The following is a 20,941-nucleotide window of genomic DNA, read 5'->3' as shown; positions in this document are numbered from 1 at the left end:
CCTCGTGCTGTCGGGGCTTTTAAAAGAGATGCCTGTGTGTCTGTCAGTGTTGTCTTGTGCACCCATTTATCCAACCACGTGCACGTGTCCTACCCAGAAAAAACGGCATGGCCGTGTGAATACCTGGAAATATGCGTTTTTAGATAACCTAATATGCGTTTCTAGATAACCTTATTCTAACGCATTCAATGCGTTAGAAAGTTATTGTACAAACTCTTCCATATAGTCGCTTCGATTCTGTATTCAGCTCTCTTTCGAAGAAAGGGAACAACCAGCTGCTAATAACCGACAACAGCAAAAGTGCAAGACCAAAACATATTCCAGGTCTTCGGGGATGTCGGCTTTGACATAAGGAATTACGATTCATTGTAATCGTATGTAAGATAAAGCACTATTTGCCACCTTGAAAAACGTTCCAAAGTATTGTATCACATCACGATAGCTTCTCATGACACAAATATGCCGACTTGCAATATTGACCGCAAACGATGTAGCTTCATTTCTAAATAGCCTACTGTGTGTATAGCAGTGTTGCTGAGTTACCATTCCGGAATTGGAATGACTTCGGATTCATTCCACCTTTTAGAGATGCCGGAATGGAATGGGAATGGAATGAGGGCAACGCTTGGAGGAATGGAATGGGAACGGAATTATGCTCCTTTTGCCCGGAATGGAATGGGAATGGAATGGTGATTTTCGGACGACGGTGTTACCATCACTGGAGCCTTCTCGGTACTTAAGTAGTCTGTGGCGACGACTGCGTTGGTATATCTCAAAGGGAGCAACGGCGGCGAAAACGAGAACGCATACCCGGAATCTAAAGAAACTGAATCCGCGCAGCCTGCCTCAGCGCGTTTGAAAATGAACTTGCCAGTCGCGCAAGTATAGTGCCTAGAAGTATATTTTAGGCACTATAGAGCAAGCGCGCATGGCCGGCGGCTCCGCTAGGTCGGCTCTTTGTGCTTCGGCAGGCTTTTTGAGGCATTTCTTTCTCTTTACAACACTCCGTGGCGCCTATGCCAGACCGGCGTCTCAATGGCAGGCGCACTGTGGCCAGGCCAGTAGGCGGGGAAAAGCATCCAGAAGCAGAAGCCGCGGCGTTTCTCACCGCAAGCTGATGCTGCGAAATCCTGGAGCTAACAATACAAAGCGTTCGCGTATGAAACATGAAACAGCGAGTCTGCTTTGCGTTCTCCTTCCCCCCTCCGTACCCTGCGCAGTAGCATTGCAGCTTGCAAGCCGACCTGGTAGGCATGTCGCGGGAATACGGGCCAAATTGTCGACCGTCTGTCTGTGTGTTGCAATGGGGCCCGGGGCTCCAGCAAATCAAAATAAAGGCAGAAAAAAAATTGAAAAAAAAAATTGTGAGTGATGAATTTCCCTCCCCGGCACCAGCCAATGTGAGCGTAAGAAGCGGGCTTCGGATATATGTTACTGAGCTTTCTACCTCCAAGCTCTGGTAGTGGGCAGCTGGGATATACCACTACACTAGATATTTTTAGACAATGCATTGATTGATTGATTGATTGATCGATTCATATATTTTTTGATTGATTGATTGATTGATTGATTGATTGATTGAGTGATTGATTGATTGATTGATTGATTGATTGATTGATTGATTGATTGATTGATTGATTGATTGATTGATTGATTGATTGATTGATTGATTGATTGATTGATTGATTGATTGATTGATTGTCAGGTTTAACGCGCTGACGCAACGCAGGCGATGAGGCGCGCCGTAGCGGAGGGCTCCAGATTAATTTTGACCACCTGGGGATCTTGAACATGTTCCGAAATCTCGTACACACGCGTGCGTTTTTGCTTTTCGCCTGCACCAGAAAAGCGGCCACCGCGGCCAGGAATCGAACCCGCGTCCTCGTGTTATAAGGCAATGCAGAACACACAGCTGCCGAAAGGCGTTTGTTTGCAATAGTTGCTGCTCCAATAGCGCCCCTATTTGCGAGTGCTTTGCCAGCTCTCAGCAGTGCGACACTGTCGTTTGCTTCAAAAGCACTCTACGGCCCTCTCCTCCAGTCGTGCCAAACTTATTCTTGGTTTGGTTGTTGTCCTTCTGTGCCCGTGCCCTTTACGCCTGGGTACAAACATACCTGATTACTGAAGCCTTAGTCGTCAGCTTGAAAGTTGGAGCATCGCCACTATTTAGGTAGGAAGATCTCATTTCAAAATTTTGATCAGGTCCTCGTGCATATTGGTTCCGCTTTCATGGACACAAACTGCACGACTAGACTTCTTTATTTTGACAGGGCTCCCGTCACGGTGTGGTTCGCTTCCTTTAAATGAGGGGGTCATGAATAATGTCCCGTTTTGAGCGCATTGGTATGAGGTAGTTCAAGGGCAATAAACAAGTGCAGTGGAGGTGAACGTGGAAGCGGTCGCGACTTTCGTACGGTGATTGCAAGAACTGTTAACGCTGTTCTGTGCCGCTGCCCTCCCGGCTCTTGCGTTGGTATAGTAGCATTAGTGCTCAAGGCTGTAAATTCACTTGAAACCATTCAAGTAAGCACTTTGAAAGCGTGTACATGTGAGCAAGCTCCGCGCGGCATGATTGTGAATTATCCACAGCAGCGTTGCGCTGTTGAGCACGAGGTCGCGGGTTCGATTCCCGGCCACGGCGGCCGCTTTTCTGGTGGAGTCGAAAAGCAAGAACGCCCGTGTGTACGAGATTTCGGTGCACGTTAAAGATCCCCAGGTGGTCAAAATTAATACGGAGCCCTCCACTACGGCACGCCTCATCGCCTGCGTTGCGTCAGCGCGTAAAACCCTACAATCAATCAGTTATCCACAGTATACTAATTACGCTGGTATGACGGCACGCAATGCACATAGCAAGATAGCACGCCAGAGACTGTGCAAGAAAACGGAAAAAGCGGAAATCAACGTAATAGCTGCTTCACCTCGCGTCCCGCAAGAACAAACCGTTAAAACATGCTAACATGCGAATACTATAGTAAGTAGTGGGATCCCTGTTCTTCTTATGCAAAAAGGAGCAGTGTGACACTGCCCCTTTTTAAAGCTACAGCTTTTTGAGTGGGGCAGATCGCACTCGGTCGGAAAACTTAATTCATTACCCTTTAGACTGGTTGTGCGACAGAAAAGCTCTGACAAGGTCTCTGCACACACGGCGCGTGCGTGAAACCGGGGGCCACAGATTTAGTCTCTCTCTCGCTCTCGCTCAGAAACTGTGCTTACATTGTGTCAAAATACCAACTTGACAATCGCATAAACGAACGGTTCTAAATAAGACAACACATGCGTCGATTACGAAGGAGTACAATAGTAATCCCTTATTTCATAAACCACGTAACGGTGTACATTTAGATCGTTCGTAGCTGCGTTTACTTAGTGCGCGAAAAATCGTTGCATGGGTTCGTTCTTCGCTTGCGGTTTGGGTGTCTGATGATTTGACGATCGGTTAGACGCACTTTCAGAGAAAGTTGGACGCACTTTTAGCTTTCGCGCTTCTCTCTGCTTTTGTTAGGAAGGGGCGCTAATTTTTTGCATTGGGTAGTCGTTCTGCATGAGATATGTAACCAACCTGCTACCACCTCTAAACTTCGGTTACAAGCGACACCTTTTGCATACTTTTGCAGTATTCTACCCGTATGAGAACATCAGATTGCTCCCGCTGCGGTGGCTCAGTGGCTAAGGCGTTGCGCTGCTGAGCACGAGGTCGCAGGTTCGATTCCCGGCCGCGGCGGCCACTTTTCTGATGGAGGCGAAAAGAAAAACGCCCGTGTGTACGAGATTTCGGCGCACGATAAAGATCCCCAGGTGGTCAAAATTAATCCGGAGCCCTCCACTACGGCGCGCCTTATCGTCTGCGTTGCGTCGACGGGTTAAACCCTACAATCAATCAATCAATCAAACATCAGATTCATGTTGTGTTAGATAGAGCACCTGAGGTAGTTTTTACGTTGAGGAATTAAAGGAATGGAATGGAACTTCCTGTCAATTCCAGGAATGGGAATGGGCTAACTTCTGTCATTCCGAGGAATTAAATTAAAAAGAATGGAATCAAGAAAAGTTCTAATTCCTCGGAATGGAGTTGGAATGGAATGGGGACGCCCATTCCGCAACACTGGTGTATAGGCGCGTGCTGCTTTTATGGCAGGCTTCTAACCAGTCTTGAGTCTTATTGAGCAAAACGGGTCACGTCTACCGTAACGATACAGTAACACTGTGCTTGCTCAGACGTGGAGGCTGGTACATTCCAAAAACCATATTTCCCCTATATTCAGATATGCGTTGTATAAAACCAGTGTGTCGAACCGAAAAAAATACCGTATCGGTTACGGTTCTAGTTCAGGCGAAATCATTTCGTTCCGCTTCAGTTCCGGTTCGACAAAATCACGTATCGAACCGGGTCGCGAACCTTATCGGTGGGTTGAATTGTCACTGAAATTTAAAAAAAAAATTTAGTAGTTTAGAACGACAGTCAAATCGAAATACAAAGAAAAATTCAAAACGCTGCTGTTCCCCAAGGGAGCGGCGCAATTGCAAAGCAAACTTTAAACAAGTATAAGATATTAGAAAAACCGATGAAGTGGCGACAATTTACGACTTACTTTCTCACCCACACTTTATGTTGTTCTGGCAACTATTCATAAAACCACCGCCAGGAGATATGATGCTGTTATATATTTTCTGCCCTTTCCTTTTTTATTGAAATCGCAATCCTCGCTATGGAAACGCCCATTACGCTAACCTTGAAGCCTAGAATTTAGGCCTGCGTACTGGCGCGCTCAAATACCAGCGTTTATACCAATGGCACACATTTTTTTATATTTGTAACAAAACAGAAGAATCCTACAGCAGCCGCATAAATACTACCAATGAATCAGATTATTTGGTCACCCAGAATAATTTGTTTGTGTAACCTAATCGAATCTGTCTGCCACAGTTTTGTTAAAAGTAAGCTTTAGTGAACGCTCAGTACCCGCCGCGGTGGCTCAGTGGCTCGTTGCGCTGCTGGGCACAGGTTGCGGGTTCAATTAGCGGCCGCTGCGGCCGCTTTTCTGATGAAGGCGAAAAGCAAAAACGCCTGTGTGCATGAGAGTTCGGCGCACGTAAAGATCTCCAGGTGGTCAAAATTAATCCGGAGCCCTCCACTGCGGCGCGCTCATCGCCTGCGTTGCGTCGGCGCGTTAGACCCTTCAATCAATCAAGTTAACGCTCACTCACTGCATTATTGCACTGACCACTGCAATTCATTTTGCGATAGCTGTGCCGGATGTGTGCATTACAATCAGTATGTCATCGTACCGCCTCACACCTGGCCATCGTTCGGTGTGCTACATTGAAGAATCTTATAACAGATTCTGCTGTTACAAATTGAAAGGGAAATTTGACTCGCGGAGCATGAGATAGGACTTTTTTGGGATAGACGCTCTAATTCTTCCACAGCAGTACTCTCCTCTGGAACGAGTAGCAGTAGAATTAATGTAGCGAGTTGGGCAGTCAGTACAAGTGCACCTTAGAAAAAAAGCACATCTGAAGGAGACAAAACTGCAGAACAAGCAGAAAAGGTGATCGCTGGGGGAATGGGACAGTGTTAGGTTCCGTCCTGCCTTTCTGCACGTGTCATCTGCTTTATTACTGTTTCTGCTTCCAAGACGAGGTCGAGGGCTGCAGTTTCTTTCCAAGGGATTAAGTGCGCACCTTATCAGTTTTTCTTGACATATCTGCTGTTATTTGTATCTGTAAAAAACGAGACTTGTCGATTGTACTGTCCTCAAAAAATGACCACGGAACTCACTTCCTTCTCATTGATGACAAGATTGGTTGTGAAAGGGAGAGCAAAGAAAAGTACAGAGCAATATCACGTTTTGGGGCTTTTTTTTACTTATTCGGTTTTACTCCCTTTTTGGGTATATTTTAAAACAACGTGATTTGCCTTTTCTTTCTTTTTGTTATATTCTGTGTCAGCACATTTAAAAAAAACTGGCGCAATTGATGCCCGGTACTATATCTCTGCTCCGAGGCGCACCTTATGTTGCAGGCCAGCAGACTTATTTTAACCAGCTGGTGATATTAAACGTAGATCAAAATCTCTATACACAGACGTTGTCGATGTCCATCTAGTTCAGAAAAACGGTCGTGGGGAAGGGAGATCGAGGCCACTTGTGGTCAGCAGCAAACGGCTTAGCCACTTAACCGCCCCTGCGGTCACACTTGTCAAGTAATAATTTGCAGGTGTCGGACCTTTTAAAGAAAATGAAATGCAAAAAGTTTGCACACATCGGGTGTGGGCTTTCGCTGTGGCGCCGTGGAGCACTCCTGCAACCTGGTTGTTCCAATAAAGTCGCAGCTAGGGAAGGGCAAAGTCGTTTTATATCCCCTCAAACCTGCCGACAATAACATTTTGTTTGGTCAGCTTGCAGTACGCTTGCGCTTCCAGCAGCAGCAGGCCGTTGCTACATTGGTGCTCATTCATTTGCCGTGTTGTTACATAGACCGTGAAAATGTTCAATTGTCTGGAGGGGAAGTGCGCGAGTGGGTACGAAGTTGATGGTACGTGAAAGAAAAAAAGACCTGAATGGCATTGACTGTGCAATATAAACAACGGAGGGTCGAACCCTTTCAGCATGAACCGGTGACTGATATTTCTTTTTTCAGTTCAGTTCCGGTTCGGGTTCAGCGTGCTCAAAACTAACGGTTCGGGTTCGGGTTCAGTTCCGGAAAAAATACCGGTTCAGTTCCGGTTTTCGGTTCGGTTCGGTTCCGGTTCGACACCCTGATTGAAACTGCACTCACGAGGGGGAGCAGCAGGAGAAAACTTTATTTAACAGTAAAATAGAGCTGGTTATTGAGCAGGGTCCTCGGTACAAGACAAGGGATGACTAGTAGTTTTCTTCAAGTCATCGAACGCCATCCCAAGTAGGCCACGATTTATTCTTTAAGGCTGAAGGGGTTGGAAAGCAGCAATGAAGAGGTGTTTGGACGTTATTGTCTGTTTAGATTCCTGTAACGGTGAAAACCGGCTCGTATACTATTTACTGGTCTCGTTAGCGAATATGTCAAGCCTTTAACACCGTAATCATGTTATAACATTTTGTGTGAGTGTGAGTTTGTTATAATAACGATCGTTGCGGTAGAAATTCGGAGCACAAAAGCGGCCTTCGAGTACTCTGGACAAGGTTGTGTGCGGCGCGTCGCGGTGGTGTAGCACAAACCTTCTCATTGTGGGTTCATGTGAGTGAACAACGTTTGATGTTGATGGTGGTTGTGGCCCATAAACTGACGCATACCCATTCAGGGGGACAGGGCAAGAATATTTTGTTTGTTCATTAAAAACAACCACATAGGACAAAACAGTACTGATGCGGATACGCACCTTCTTTTCTTTATTTTCTTTAGCTTTGCGAGCATGTTTCGGAAGCATGACACGCGCTCACAAAAATGTAGATACTTTCTGTGGAATACATGAGCACAAAATTTTAGTTCATAAGTTGTCTGCTAAAAGCACGTAGTACTCCCACAAAATGAAGCAATGCTTAAGAATAAAGCCTGTAATGATGCATGAGCTCATCCTCGAAAACGCTTTTCTCATTTAAAGTAAAACTCCACCTAATTGGAACTTTCAAACAGAAACAGCCTTAATTCAGTCGCTAAGTCTCAGGTTTCCATTAGATCATTTACAGGGTGGAATTTGTGTTCGGTCAGAAATAAGCGCATCTCAAAGCATTTAAAGAAATTAAGCAATGGTGTTTGGCTGGGAACAAAGACCGTGGCAGTAATACTAGATCCGTCGGTGAAGCTCAGCGGCAAAGGCGTTGTGCCGCGGAGTACAAGTTATAACCCAGCCCTGCAAGTTTCTCTGATGGAGGCGAAGAACTAAAACGACCATCTGTCGAGATTTTAGCCCCTAATGGTTGTAAGAAAATTAACCCGTAGTCCGTAATATAGCACAACTTACCGCCTTAGTTCTGAAAACGCTGAAAATTTGAAATTTTAGTGCTAGCGAAAACAGAAGTTTAAAAATCGGAAAGTTGAAATGTTTACAAATTTACAAGTTTAAAATTTTTCCGGAGCCCTCGCCTAGATTGCACCTCGTAGCACATATGTAGCTTCTCCGCATAAAGGCTTAGAAGTTGAAGTTCTTGAATTTTCGCAAACTCAAGTTTAACAAATATGTAGAATGTATGAAATCAGATTAAGATTAGCGTGGTTTCTTAGCTAAGAACAAAGCCCCGCAAATCGTACAAAATTATCATTGGAGTGCCTGTTTTATTTTGTTTCAACAATACGTAGTTTCATTTCTTTTTCAAATGTGGAACGTGTATGCTACAAGACATTTCTCCAAAATGGCTTAAGGCCATGCACGTTTTATGAAAGCCGTAATTTTTAAATTCAGAATAAAAATAGTCACGTACCTCATGTGAGGTGTTCGGCATGGTACGACCTGTACAGTTGTGTCCAAGCGTAACATTAATGACGCTAGCGTAGCAAAGTGATGTTGATCGTATCTGAATACCGCGTTAGTAAGCTTGTGGTGGCTGATGCTAGAGATAGGTGGTGCGGAGAAGACTTTTAATGCTTAGCCTGCGGCTGATCGTTGCGTAGAATCTGTGCTGGTTATGGGTCCATTTATATTTTCTGCTCGCCAGTGCGGTCTCGCGCCCGTCAGCAACGCTTTGGTGGTTTTATAGCTTGCGCAAACTTGAAATTCCGCACCATGCTGCTGCAGCTCGCGCAGTGTATGAGTGTTTATGTAAAATTATTTGCTTGAAAATTTCTCCACATATTTTGCAATGATACCTTTCCTAATATTCTAAATTTCCAGACAACAGGAAAATATTTGCGAGTTACACATTGTCCCTCTAGCTCTTTAAACGCGAAGGTCGAAATTGATCCAGCGTGCCCCTCTATGGCACACTTCATAGCCCAGGTGTAATTTTGCCGTGATAAACCCCATAATTATTAAAAGAAAGCTATACTACTTTTGTCTAGTGGTTTCACGGCGAATGCGGAGGTTCACCTTTAAACCACAGACACACCCCCTGCGCCACACCCCTCGAAGCGCATTACGTGATTCGGCGGGCCCGCTTTTCGAGTGGCGCGCAAGGCCCCGTTTTCAGTCGTTCTTTTCAGCTAGCGTCTTGGGTAGCGGCGGTGGCCGCCGCGGTTGCGGGCGCTCAGCTGATCGGCAGCCGACCAAACCCGCCGCCTCCCACGCACGCACCACTCGGTCGCGGGCTACGTGAGAGAGAGAGAAGACTTTATTTAGTGGTCCGATAATTTCTCACAGGGACGGCAGCCGAATCAAGCTTCTAACCGAAGGCGGAGTCTGTGGCCGGGCCGTTCATAAATGAGGTGAAGGCTGTGTTGTGCATCGCAGAAACACCAGAGGACCAGCACGGATCGCCAGAGGCACGAGAGCCGTCAGGATGTCCTTGTTGGGGCTGCGCAGCGCAGCCTCCCGTTCTGATTCATATTTTGCCTGCATAGTGGAGAACTTCCATAACATGGGTTGTATGTTGGCCCAGCGTCCACCAGGAAGGACAGAGCGCGCTGTATAAGGTAGGGTTTATTCTGCTGTACAGTTCTGGTCAAGGGAGGGTGTTCGTCTGGATTTGCCTTAATGCGGTCGCTTGATGTCGAGTGAATAAGGCGTGCGGGTGTGAATAAATGCGTCTGGTGTCCTCGTAGGGAGTGAGGATATCTTGCAAGCTGAAGAGGGGAGCTGAGAGAGAAGGAGTGGCAAGATTATCTGACGCCTGGTTGGTGATTTCGCAGGCCAGCTCCCTAGCCACCTCATTCCCCTCCAGGCCCGAGTGGGCGGGGGTCCAAAGGAGCCGTACGGGAGGTAAGTGCTGAGTCCCGAGGATGGTGCGGAAAAGGCGAGCAGCTTGAGGGCTGCCCTTGCCGTTGTTATTGTTTCGGAGAGCGGTTTGAGGTTCCGCGACGAAAATTCCCGGTGAGGCACCGCGAGCGATCTTTACAACCGCAATGGCACTGCCTGCCTCTTCTGCGTTCTTGATGCCGCCATGGGGCCAGGTGCATGTGATTTCCTCCTCATCGGGAAGTTAGATAAGGCAACGCAGGGGGCGGGGCTTCCTTTATGTGGGGAGGCGTCGGTGTACCAGACATGCGGATGGGTCTTGAGGAGGCGTGTGTGGTACCTCGTTCGTTCCCGGCGCCGACCATCTTGGAAACCCGCTTGCATGTTCTTGGGAAGAGGGAGTACCTGTATCACGGCCTTAAAAAGGGAGGCACGGGTTGCACAGAAGGGTGTTTAAATGGGACCGTATGACCTAGCCGCTTTAGGATTTTTTCTGCCCGTAGGCGTACGTGCGAGGCGGCGAATGTGAGAAGTGCGCTGAGCCTCAATCAGTTCATCAGTCGTATAATGGATGCGGATCTCCAGGATGCGATTGGAAGGTGCCGTTCCGAGAATGCCTAGCACCAGCATGTAGGTGCGGTACAAAATTATATTGAGTTTTTCCATTTCAATGCGATTCAGTTGCTGATAGGGGAATGGAAAAGGTTATCTTGGAGGGTATGAAGGCTTGTACGAGGCGAAGTAAAGAGTGTTCGGATATTCCATGTCGCCGATAACCTACCCAAGGGAGCATGCGACCGGCCTGGGTGGTATTGACACCGAGGAGGCGGATGGGTTCGGAGTTGAGACCATCGCTTGAATGTTCACCCCTAATACACAAACAACGGGAACCGGAGGAACGGGCGTTCCCGTGCTGAACTATAACTGAATGCTCTGATGGGGTGGAGGGGTGTGACGGCCTGGGTAAATAACTAACAGCTTTGCATTTCCGCCGGGAGCACTCCAGCCCCTTGCTGTTATAATAGCGTTCGACTGTTCGATTTCCGGCTTGAAGGGCGTCCTAGATGTGGCTGTCCCTACCACCGGCTATCCATAGAGTGATATCATCCACGTATAAACTGTGTCGGAGATTAGATATCTCGGCTATTGTTGGCGGTAGACCCCGCATCGCCATGTTAAATAGGAAGGGCGAGAGCACTGAGCCTTGGGGAGTCCCCACATCGCCCAGCAGGATGGGATTGGATGGGCACGCTACCGTCGTTGGATGCAAGATTTGGCTTCCCATTACCGTAGCAGATGGGAGTCAGCCTGGTAGATCTGATCTTCCTGTGGTATTGTGCGGGTAGGGTGTTGAACGTCTTGCCACAGCTGGGCCACCCACTCGGAGAGATTGTCTATGGGCTGATTTAGTTCCATACCCTGAAGTCGCGCCTTGCGGAACTCTGGCCAGTCAACGAGTTGCTGAGAAACACCAGTACGAGGTCTCCACAGAGGCGTTTTTAAATTAATTCTCAAGATGTAGTGAACAATACCCAGATCGACCCTAGTGTCTTTCCAAGAAAGGGAACGGTGAGAATTTCGAATAAAGGTGAGGTTTGGCGCTAGTGTCCTGTGTGGTACTCGTACCCCGTCTTGTGTGTTGCATCGGATCGGTCAGGAGCGTAAGGCGCTTTTGTGCATCAAGCCATAAGCAGGTGCCCTTCACTGTATGCCGGCTGTAGCCACATGCTGCCTGGGGGGTGTTGAAGTCCCCCAGGATAAGGAGCGGGGAAATATGGCCCTCCAAGTCACCCACACGTCGGAGAATTTTCGCAAAACGGTGGGCCTGCCGGGGCCTGCTGTACGTATCAAGCATGAAGACGTTACTCTCGCGCTGGCCTATGGTGAAAAGTAGTTCCACCAGCATGTGGTCGGTCCCCTCGACTACCATGGCATGATGAATGACCGGGATATTGCGACGGACCAGCGTGGTGACCAGATGGTGGGGGCGGCTGGCAGGGACAGTATCCGTCGGGGCAAAGGCACTATAGCATGCGAGCTTGCGTGTCCCATATGTCTCCTGTAATGCGATAATATCTGGTACAGCGTCATTCGCGACCGCATGTATGTGCTGATGAAGAACGCCAGGGTTCTTTAGGTATCACCTACAGTTCTATTGCCAGATAATTATGTTGCTATAGGGTAGCCGGTTATCTAGTAACATTATACCCGAGAATATTTTTAGATAATGAAGTGTGCTCTGGGAACGTGCTTGTGCTGTGCTCAGTGGCGCGACGCGTGTAACGGCTTGTGCTTAATAGGGCCACCAGCCCCGAAGACCGGCTGGCTTTGTGTGTTTTCCATAGCCCAGATTTGGGCTTTCATAGCTGAGAATTCTTTCCGCGGTGGTACCGGTTGGATTCGTGATTCGTGATCATGCCCTTCAGCTTCTCCTGGTGTTCGTGCATTGCGCATGACTCGTCTTGCGCCTGGCGCAGAGGAATGCCGCGTTCAGTGCGAATGGAAACGAGGCCGGGCCTCCTCCTGTGTGCGTTGCATGAGACCTAACGGCTTGCAGCCGAGGTTGGCAACAAAGCTGCGTGAAATGTTAACCAAGCGAAAGGGTAACCAACCAGACTAAGCCAAGCATTTGTATCTATGTCCAAGTTTAGCTCAGCTAAGCCGTTGCGAATTTTACTTGTTTATTCAATTATTAGAGATACGTTTTTCCTGTGTACAAACACATGAAGCATGTAGAAACAGTGCATGTGTTGTTTACTGCACACGTTTATAAGGTACGTTCTTCCAGCAAGATTCGCAGTGAAAGTTTCCGCTTATTTCCCACGTTTTACAGGTTCCAAGAATGATGTACTCCTACCCAACTGTTACCTGCACTGAAGGCAGCCCACTCGGCTATTATTGGTCTTCACGTTTAACTTCCATCGCACTAGTCCATTTTCATGCCACAAATGCTAACATGTGGTCTTTATGAACGGTCAATGAAGGACAATTTTTTAGTGATGAGTGGTGGGATCTTGAAAGTCTTTACGAGTGCTGTGAAAATATGTTTCATAATATTATAAATCTTGACATCGTAAGGATGCGCATGACGTGCCTGCACAATATAGGGAGATGAAAAAGGTTGCCGTCGTCCCGTACATTCACGGCTAGTCTCACGGTTTAAAGGAGATCGCCGACCGTGCAGACGCGAAGGTAGCGCTTACGCTCTCCCCAAGCAGGTGAAATTTGCCAAATAAACTACAAAAATAGGTACGAACAAGGTTGGTGCCATGTAAAGCATCGTACACAGTCCGTCCCATGCGTGTATTGTGTGGTGTATCGCCTTCCACAGAGGAAATGGGGGTCTGTGTACGTCGGCCAAACTGGCAGATGCCTTAATGACCGATTGAGGGAGCACGACAACAATTTCAAAAAAGGAAACGATGAGTTCTTGACCAACCATTGAAAATCTTGTGGATGCCAACCTCAGTTTGAATGTGCGAGGTGATAGGTAGAAGTGGTAATCAAACTACTCCGGAAATTATTGAAGCGCATGAAATTTCAAGGCATGGCAGTAAATGTGTAAGCTAGGCGTCTATTGCGTTGTCAAAAAAAGAGATAGACTTTCTTCAGAACACGTTCTGCACTTTGCGCGTGACGTGAATTGTTGTTTGTATAGATTCTGTGAAGTGCATTGAATGCGTGCTGGTATGGTTGAGTAATACTAGAGATTAGAATTTTTTGTAGTTATGTTAACCTGAAGAATGTGTATAAAAGGTGCAAGGTTCATCGTTATTAATTTATTTAGAAGTCAGCGCTCGTCCCGTCGTCGTTCTGTGTCCGTGTTTTATTTCGCGCGATAGCATCAATTATAATATAAATAGTTTATAGGAATACCTGCCATGAGTATTGGCAAAATTTGACACTTGACATTTTTTCTAGCCATTGACTCAACAGTTATGGGTGACGACATTGAAAGGTGTATTATTGAATATTGGTATTTAAATAAACGTTTACAGTTCCTGGCATTGATGTTTTTGTATTCATGGGTGGCTTACCTTGCAAAATCAGAGCGAATATGTCTAATGCAGTCACCATTACTTCATTTTGACTCACTTCGTAATCAACCAAGGAAATTTATTTCCAAAATGAGTCTGGAGACCCCCCTTACCGCGGTCACAGAATAGTCATCAAAACCCCCTTGTTTGCAGATTTGGAGTCCCAATGACTACGTCCTATGGAATCCTGCACACCTCCTTTGGACTGTTGGTCTGATCGAGCCTTAGGACTATTTTTTCAAAAAGAGTGTAGGGGACTCTATTATTGGGTTTAAAAAGTCAATTTGACTCTCTTTGATCATTAATTTTGAGTCATAGTGACTACATCCTATGTAGTCCTCCATACTCCCTCTCGACACTTGATCGCGAATCTTGGCTTGAGAGTTCCGCCACTGTCTTTGAAAGAGAGTCTGGTGACCTTCTACCTAAGAGTTTCACGGGGGTCAATCCTGGTACAAGCGGATGGCTCCCTAAATTGAATCAGAGCGGATTCCCTCAAGTGGTCTTTTCATGACTACTGCGGTGTCGATTCAGACATCATGGCATGGTTGGCTGGAAGAGCCGGTGTAAGCCACGTCGGTTCGAGGCACGGAGCATCGGGTGTTAGAGATTTTGCCCACGGGCTATAGCTCGATTGCACTGCAGCGGCTGTAAGCGCGTGGTTTTACCGCCAGATGATTACAGGATCACGTCCTTTCATCTAGCGTGTCACCAGCTCCAGGCACGAGAAAACAAGGAGTTTTAGAGGTAACCGGCGAACGGCTCTCAGGAACAGCAGTGATTGCGCGCCGCTGTTATACATCGAAGCGATCACAAGGCCGCACTCTCTATAGCGTCCGAGGCGCCCACAGATCGACATGCTACCACACTCCAAAAAGAAAATAAGAGGAACACACACACAAGCAAATGGAGTGAATATATTACCGTTTATTTACAGTGTTTTCTCAATTGTAGTGTCCAAACAATGTAAACAGCATATTTAGGACATTGTATTAGTTGAGGTGACCACGTGCCAACAATCTCTAGTGATGAAATCAGGGCTGGCGTGGGCGGGGACGAAGAAGCCTTCCGAATGATTTGGCCGGGATGTACAGCGATGCCAAGTGCAGAGAATGTGTGTCTGGTCCTCGTAATAAGAATGATGTAGGTGCTTGCGTCTGGTGGAGTCTTTTCGGCTGCTCATTTACTTGAACATTTCGGTTTAAGTAAATTCGGTTTAAGCCGCACAAATTACCAGCAACACAAATGGAAATTTAATCGTTCTAAGACTGTAGTTATGTGTTCTTGTGGTACACGCCGGCTGACAGTTGAAGGATTGCTGAACTTGAAACAAGAATTCAAAGTTACGTCCATTAACTTCTTCAGTACCTCGAACGCTTTAAAGGAAGTTTTTGGGAGCAAGACAACGTCGTGCCTCCAGTTGTAGGTAGTGTGTCCCTATATTCTTTATGCGCGAAGATTTTGTTATTTCATTTTCGCGAGGTGCTGTGTTTTAAGACCTCTATTATTCCGTACGGGTTTGTCCCTTCGAAAAGGTTATCAGGATTTTACCCGCCTAGTGTTCTGCATTACTTTTTATTTATTCGTTCATAGAAAGAGTTATTACCCTAAAAACGGAAAAAAATGCGTATAAGCCTTGTGCAAATAAATATTCCTATTTTTACGAAGGCTATGACACTCCGCCTCAGGGAGTTTTTGCACCGAATTGTGGCCAGTTCGTGAAATGTTTTCGTATATCGTTTCGTTTTTTTTTGTTTCTTCCTCAACCACCCGGCATGAAGCAGCAGCCCGATTGAGGGGAGAGATTGGCGGCAGGGCAGAGGGAGGCGAGAAGGGAAAGGAAACGTCCAAACGTCCTCGATACCCGTGCGCAGGGACTGGTGGACGAAGGCGAGCGAAGAGGCCGCCGGCGCAGCGATAAGCGCTCGCCACGGCGGAAGGCCACAACGCCACGGGTGGGGCAGAACCGTGTGCCATATGGGAAGATGAACGTCCAGGTTTGGTCCCTCGTATAGCGGCAAGGCTTAAACAACGCCTTGAGGCGAAAAATAGGGAAAACGCTACTGTTGAGCACAGTTTCGCTAACTTCAGGTCTTACGATCAGTGCAACCTTCTTTGATTTTTTAAAAGTGAAATACACGTGTAGTGGTACTGCTCTGTACTCTCTGCCGAAGGCACTTCATTGAGCGCGTAGTCGAATTCTCAAAGCATCAAAGACATGGCACCCTTCGCGTACCAGCATCGGAGGACGCTTCGCTCTCCTTTGCTGCTGAAGTTCCGCACGGATACCTAATGGCCGTTCTACGCATGTCGTATTTGGTTCGAAAAATACAGATGATCCAATCGGACACCGCCGTTGTCCCAGCGCTGCATGCGCCACCAATCTATCAATATTACATGACACCTGGTAGTATGGGGCAATCCCGCTTCCACAGGCATAACCCCTCGGTGCGGCACTCTTATTGGGGGTAACGTTGTCTATATGAACTACAAACAGTTATTTAGGACTGCCTGGATGCTTTCCGATCTTACCGGAATTTTTCATGACCGACTGGTAATGGTACTCCATAAGGGGGAGGGAATAGGGTTAGGACGTTTCATACCGAGCTTTTCGTTGTTACACTGAATATTTGGGGCTTAGACACCATCGTTACTCTTCGGTGATTACGTCAGATATTACCACATGCGTTCCCTGATTCCAAGGGTTCCCTATGAAGGGGAAAAATGGACCGGCAGGTGGCGAAAAAAACGCGGTCGGAATTTGTTGCCCAATCGAGGAATCGTGAATCTGTCGCCTGCACCAGAGCAAGCGATTTTATACAGCTGCTGCTCCTTCAAGTGTAATCCAGTGGAGTCTATTCCTGAGGATGGTAGGGATGCGCTGGGTCCTGCCTCATGTACTCGCCATCATAGGCCGAGAATCCACTTGACATATGATGCCGGCGTAGACGTCGGTTTGCGTTATCTCCACCTCGAGGCACTTCATATAGCTCCAACAGGCGGTACTTGAAATATTATTCATATCACAGAAACCCAGGCACAGCGTTGTGGTACTCAGACAGACGCATTGTTACCTGAAGCCAATGGATTATTATTTCGCTGCCGAGTGTGGCCAACGATTGAGCTTCTGCTCCTTGTACAAATTGTTCCGACGTACCCCAAAGCTGCAGTGCAGCATTACCAACCATGTGACAATTCGGCATTTCTTCACAAAACCGTTTTGTTACGTCCACGCAAACTGAAGAAAAGTTTATTCGCGTATCTCTACAACCTCTAATATTTTTCCAAACAAGGAGGTTGGGACTGATGACGCTAATGCAGTCTCCTACGACTGTAAATATAACAGGTTTGAAATATTGCACTCTTTCTGGGTTTATGCATTGAAAATATCCGTTAAGGCGCTTGCCCAGAATGATTATCGCCGAGCCTCGCCCCCTGCAGTGCAACACTTTCAGGTAGAGCAGAAACTCACTAAACATTCGCTTAGACAGTCATTGCTTCTACGGTGCATGCGAGAAGTGACATGCCGCTCTACCTCCCGTTAACCACTAATATTACCCTCTGGACTAGTAATTGTTTACCGTTATGCCTGTGTCTGCCAGCTCGACCACCAGAAATAGGGATTTTCAGTATTTGGCTTCTTAAAGTGCGCAGGCACACTAGAAGCATCCCCCGAGTTATATTTGAGCAGGCCCACATTTATCGCATGTGTTCCTATGGAAACCACAAAAGTCCTTCAACGACAGTGTACACCACAATAGAGGTGCTCTACCATTGAATGGTCCCCAACTTGACCCCTAAAAATACCGAGAGACACTCTCGCGCTGTAATGTTAACATTGAAACCTATGGGAATCAGTGAACTTAAATTATATATAAAAACACATTGTTAAAATCACACTTAATTGTAACATAGCCTTTATTAAAAATTCAAATACCTAACTTTCGCATAACAGCTGAATTGCTTCTTCTCTTATATCTGTCCACAAATTCATGACGGAATACCTTTCTTCCACTTCTCTGATTTTCGCTTCCATTCTCTTCAACTGTGCAGCAGAAAAGTGTTTCTTCCAGCCACCCAATTTAGCCTCCCTAACAAGCCCGTACTTCTTGGCATTTCCATCGTGGCCATCCTTGAATGTCACCTCCAATCGTTGCATGGTTCTACTCCACTCTGGATCTGACACACCACTGAAGTCCAGCACTGCAATGTCCTTCATTTGTGCGGGCGTAATCCTTTCCAGCAATTTGCCCAGCAGCACCTCGTCATCTTCCAGCTCTCTGCTGTACTCCTCACCCAAGAAGTAGGCCAGTCGTAGGACAACGCCTCTGGTGTTCCGCTGGAGTTCCTCGTAGGTCACAAAAACATATTTGGTTCGTACCTCAGGGCATAACCGGCGGCTACGTGGTCGAAGTAGCTTCCGTGTCCGCCGCAATCTTCACTGAGGAACGCCTCGAAGAACTCGTCGAAGGTGCCGTCCTGAAAGCGGAAGGTGCTGAAGTTTGTTGCCATGTGGTAGAAGGAAACGCACACGTCCCACGGGTTGCGGGCAACGTAAATGTATTTGGCCTCCTCGCTCATGGTCTCCTTACGCGGAGGCAGGTGGGTGAGGATGGGTCGCATAGGCAGTCTCGGTCTCCACTCGTCCAACTCCATGCCCTCCATGAAACGCTGGTTGTCCGTGTACTCCTGCGCACTGCGGACAGGCTCGCCCCTCTTGAGAATCAGCTGCGTGATGTGGAAGACCCAGTTTGTGCCGCTCTTTGGGTGCGTGAACTGGACGATATCTCCCTGTCTGCCACAAAAGTTGATGTTTTTGCGAAACATAACGGGATCAAAATTTGGATTTCTGAGAACACCATCGATTGTTTGAGCGTACGGCTTCCTTGGAGGCGTGGGATGGTGCATTTTGACCCCGGCGTCTGCAAATAAAATGAATGGAAAAAGAGGTGTTTGAGTCATCTCGCTTTCTTTTCCTAATCATTGTTTTACTGATATCATAGAATCATAAGGGCACCTGGTAGAAGGATAGACAGATAATCCTTATAGAGTGAGAGCCTGAAGGTACGAAATTACTGTATAGCGAGAGTCATGTTGTATTGGACAAATTCGCGTTATATTGTTGCTATTCGTTGGTTCTCAAACGCGCCGTCAAAACGCCTTTTTGCAAGAGAAACCAACCTTTTTATCATTGGGACAGTAAATTTTCTTAGAGGCAATTCTAGAAAACCCGTTAGCATTCAGATACTTTTCTGGGCTAGTCAACGAGTGTGATCATAACGGCAAGAGAGTCTGCAAGCTCTCTCAAAAAAACTTAGGTGGAAGTAAGGCTTTCTTATCCTACCGCCTGTAGTTATCACTGAATATTATTATTTAATATGCTGTTTAGGCTCCATACAATTATGGTTTCGTCGAAAATTTTTTTCGGAATTGCTATAGTTGAATATATATTTGAGAACGGAGTACCGCAGTTTGCTTGAGGAAAATCACGGTGGACATAGAGGTTCGGTGATACTTTGATGGCTCTTCAAAAATTCAAGCTCAAGTTCAATTTAGTACAAAAATTGCATATATAATGCACCGTCATCGGGCCATGTAGAAACATCCCTGTAACGTACGGCTCCAAATACTGTCGTGACCGTTTTGCTGCCCTCGGCAAACTACCGGAGTTCTTGCACGCTACAGAATCGCGAGATCGTGTTTTGTACAATAAGTAATGGCAAACCTATAATTCGTTTTTGTTGAAATAAATTTTCACTGGCAGCTGGGCATCCAGAAGCTATTTAAATTGCACATGGAGTGGTATCGGCTGAAGCGAAGTAAAAGAAAGGGCACAGGTAATAAATTCTCGCAATAATGTCACCAGTATTTCAGGTGGTCTTCCCTATCAATACCGGTGGTCGGAGTAGTCTCACGGAACTATTTCAGATCACGCCTTGTCCCAAGAACATCAATAGGCCTAGTACCTGGCGTGGTACAGTTTGCTTCCGCCATAAATACGTATACACGTGGATATTTATTTATGGTAAGAGTTGCAAAACAAAAAAATTATGCTGTTTCTGAGGGAAATTATTACGCTTCAAGGAAAATCATCCCTGTTCAGCACCTAGTTAATTAAAAGCTATGACCTTTCTTATGTCCAATATAAATAAATGTGAAACAGCATCGAACACATAAAGGTAGGACGCCTCGCTGTTGACAACCGGTGCCTAATGTGGTACTTTTATATACTCATAATCCTGCATTTCGTAATGGCTTAGCGCTTGCGAGGGAAAGCTCTTTCTAAACGCGCAAAAGCCAGTACCTGAAACCAGATATGAACTCCGCCTCGGAAAAAAATGGGGTAGCCAACACTATTTCCTGAAGGCACCAGCGTTTAAGCACAATCAAAGGGTGTCTTACTCACAGTCTGAAGCAGTGAAGAGAATGCGTTCGAGTTGCTTGATTAACGAATGTCGCAGCTTTGAGTAAGACGCCGAAAGTGATTTTTGGGGTAATAGACGGCGTACTTTATACTGCAGCATCCGATGGAAACGTGTGGAAAGAGACACTTTTCTTAGAAATTAACCAAGAAAAATACTGCAATCTATTATATCTTTCATTGTCCCGAAAGGTCACGTCCTATTGATGATTTCGCTCGTGTTCTGCATGTCGCTGTATTGCTTTCCATCGTGAGTGGGCTTTATCATCCGAACCGATTGTTCGCTCGCAAAGTTCCTCTGAGTAGCTGCATCCTAGAAGGGGCACAGACATTTTACAGAAGCGGAACTTGTTTGTGTGTTATTCAAATAACAGCACGTGTCTTTACTTGCTCTTCAAGATACAGGAGGGAGTAGCACGAGGAAACAACCACCATTGTGAGGTAATTTCAGCATTACCACCTAGCATTACCTAACAGCATTACCTGAGTTGGGCGGGGGCGGCGGTGGCGAATAGACGCCCCCCTAATTCTTCTTGCTTTAACTTACAGACTACCAGCAGGGAACAGCCGTCCTTCCTTCAAGGAATCGTGATTGTGACGTCATCCCGTCGTGTGCGGTTACCTGGTATTACTTTATACTAGCATTTGTGTCGATTTGCCTTTGCAGGTGTGTAT

General features: G+C 46.6%; 1 protein-coding gene across 1 annotated transcript; it reads right to left on the bottom strand.

Moving 5' to 3' along the window:
* Positions 1 to 17,766: 17,766 nt before the first annotated feature.
* Positions 17,767 to 20,313, bottom strand: LOC144145578 (sulfotransferase 1B1-like). Its single transcript, XM_077677229.1, has 2 exons — positions 20,252 to 20,313; positions 17,767 to 18,767 (listed from the first exon to the last, which is right to left on the bottom strand). The coding sequence occupies exon 2, from the start codon at positions 18,751 to 18,753 to the stop codon at positions 18,202 to 18,204; it is 552 nt and encodes a 183-aa protein (XP_077533355.1). The 5' UTR covers positions 18,754 to 18,767; positions 20,252 to 20,313; the 3' UTR covers positions 17,767 to 18,201.
* Positions 20,314 to 20,941: the final 628 nt, after the last annotated feature.

The sequence above is a fragment of the Haemaphysalis longicornis genome, unplaced genomic scaffold, assembly GCF_048455015.1.
Source record: "Haemaphysalis longicornis isolate Haplotype H1 unplaced genomic scaffold, Haemaphysalis longicornis Haplotype H1 scaffold_7, whole genome shotgun sequence".
NCBI classification, from domain to species: domain Eukaryota; kingdom Metazoa; phylum Arthropoda; class Arachnida; order Ixodida; family Ixodidae; genus Haemaphysalis; species Haemaphysalis longicornis.
Note: the sequence above shows the minus strand (reverse complement) of the source record. Positions and strands in the feature narration are given on the sequence as shown.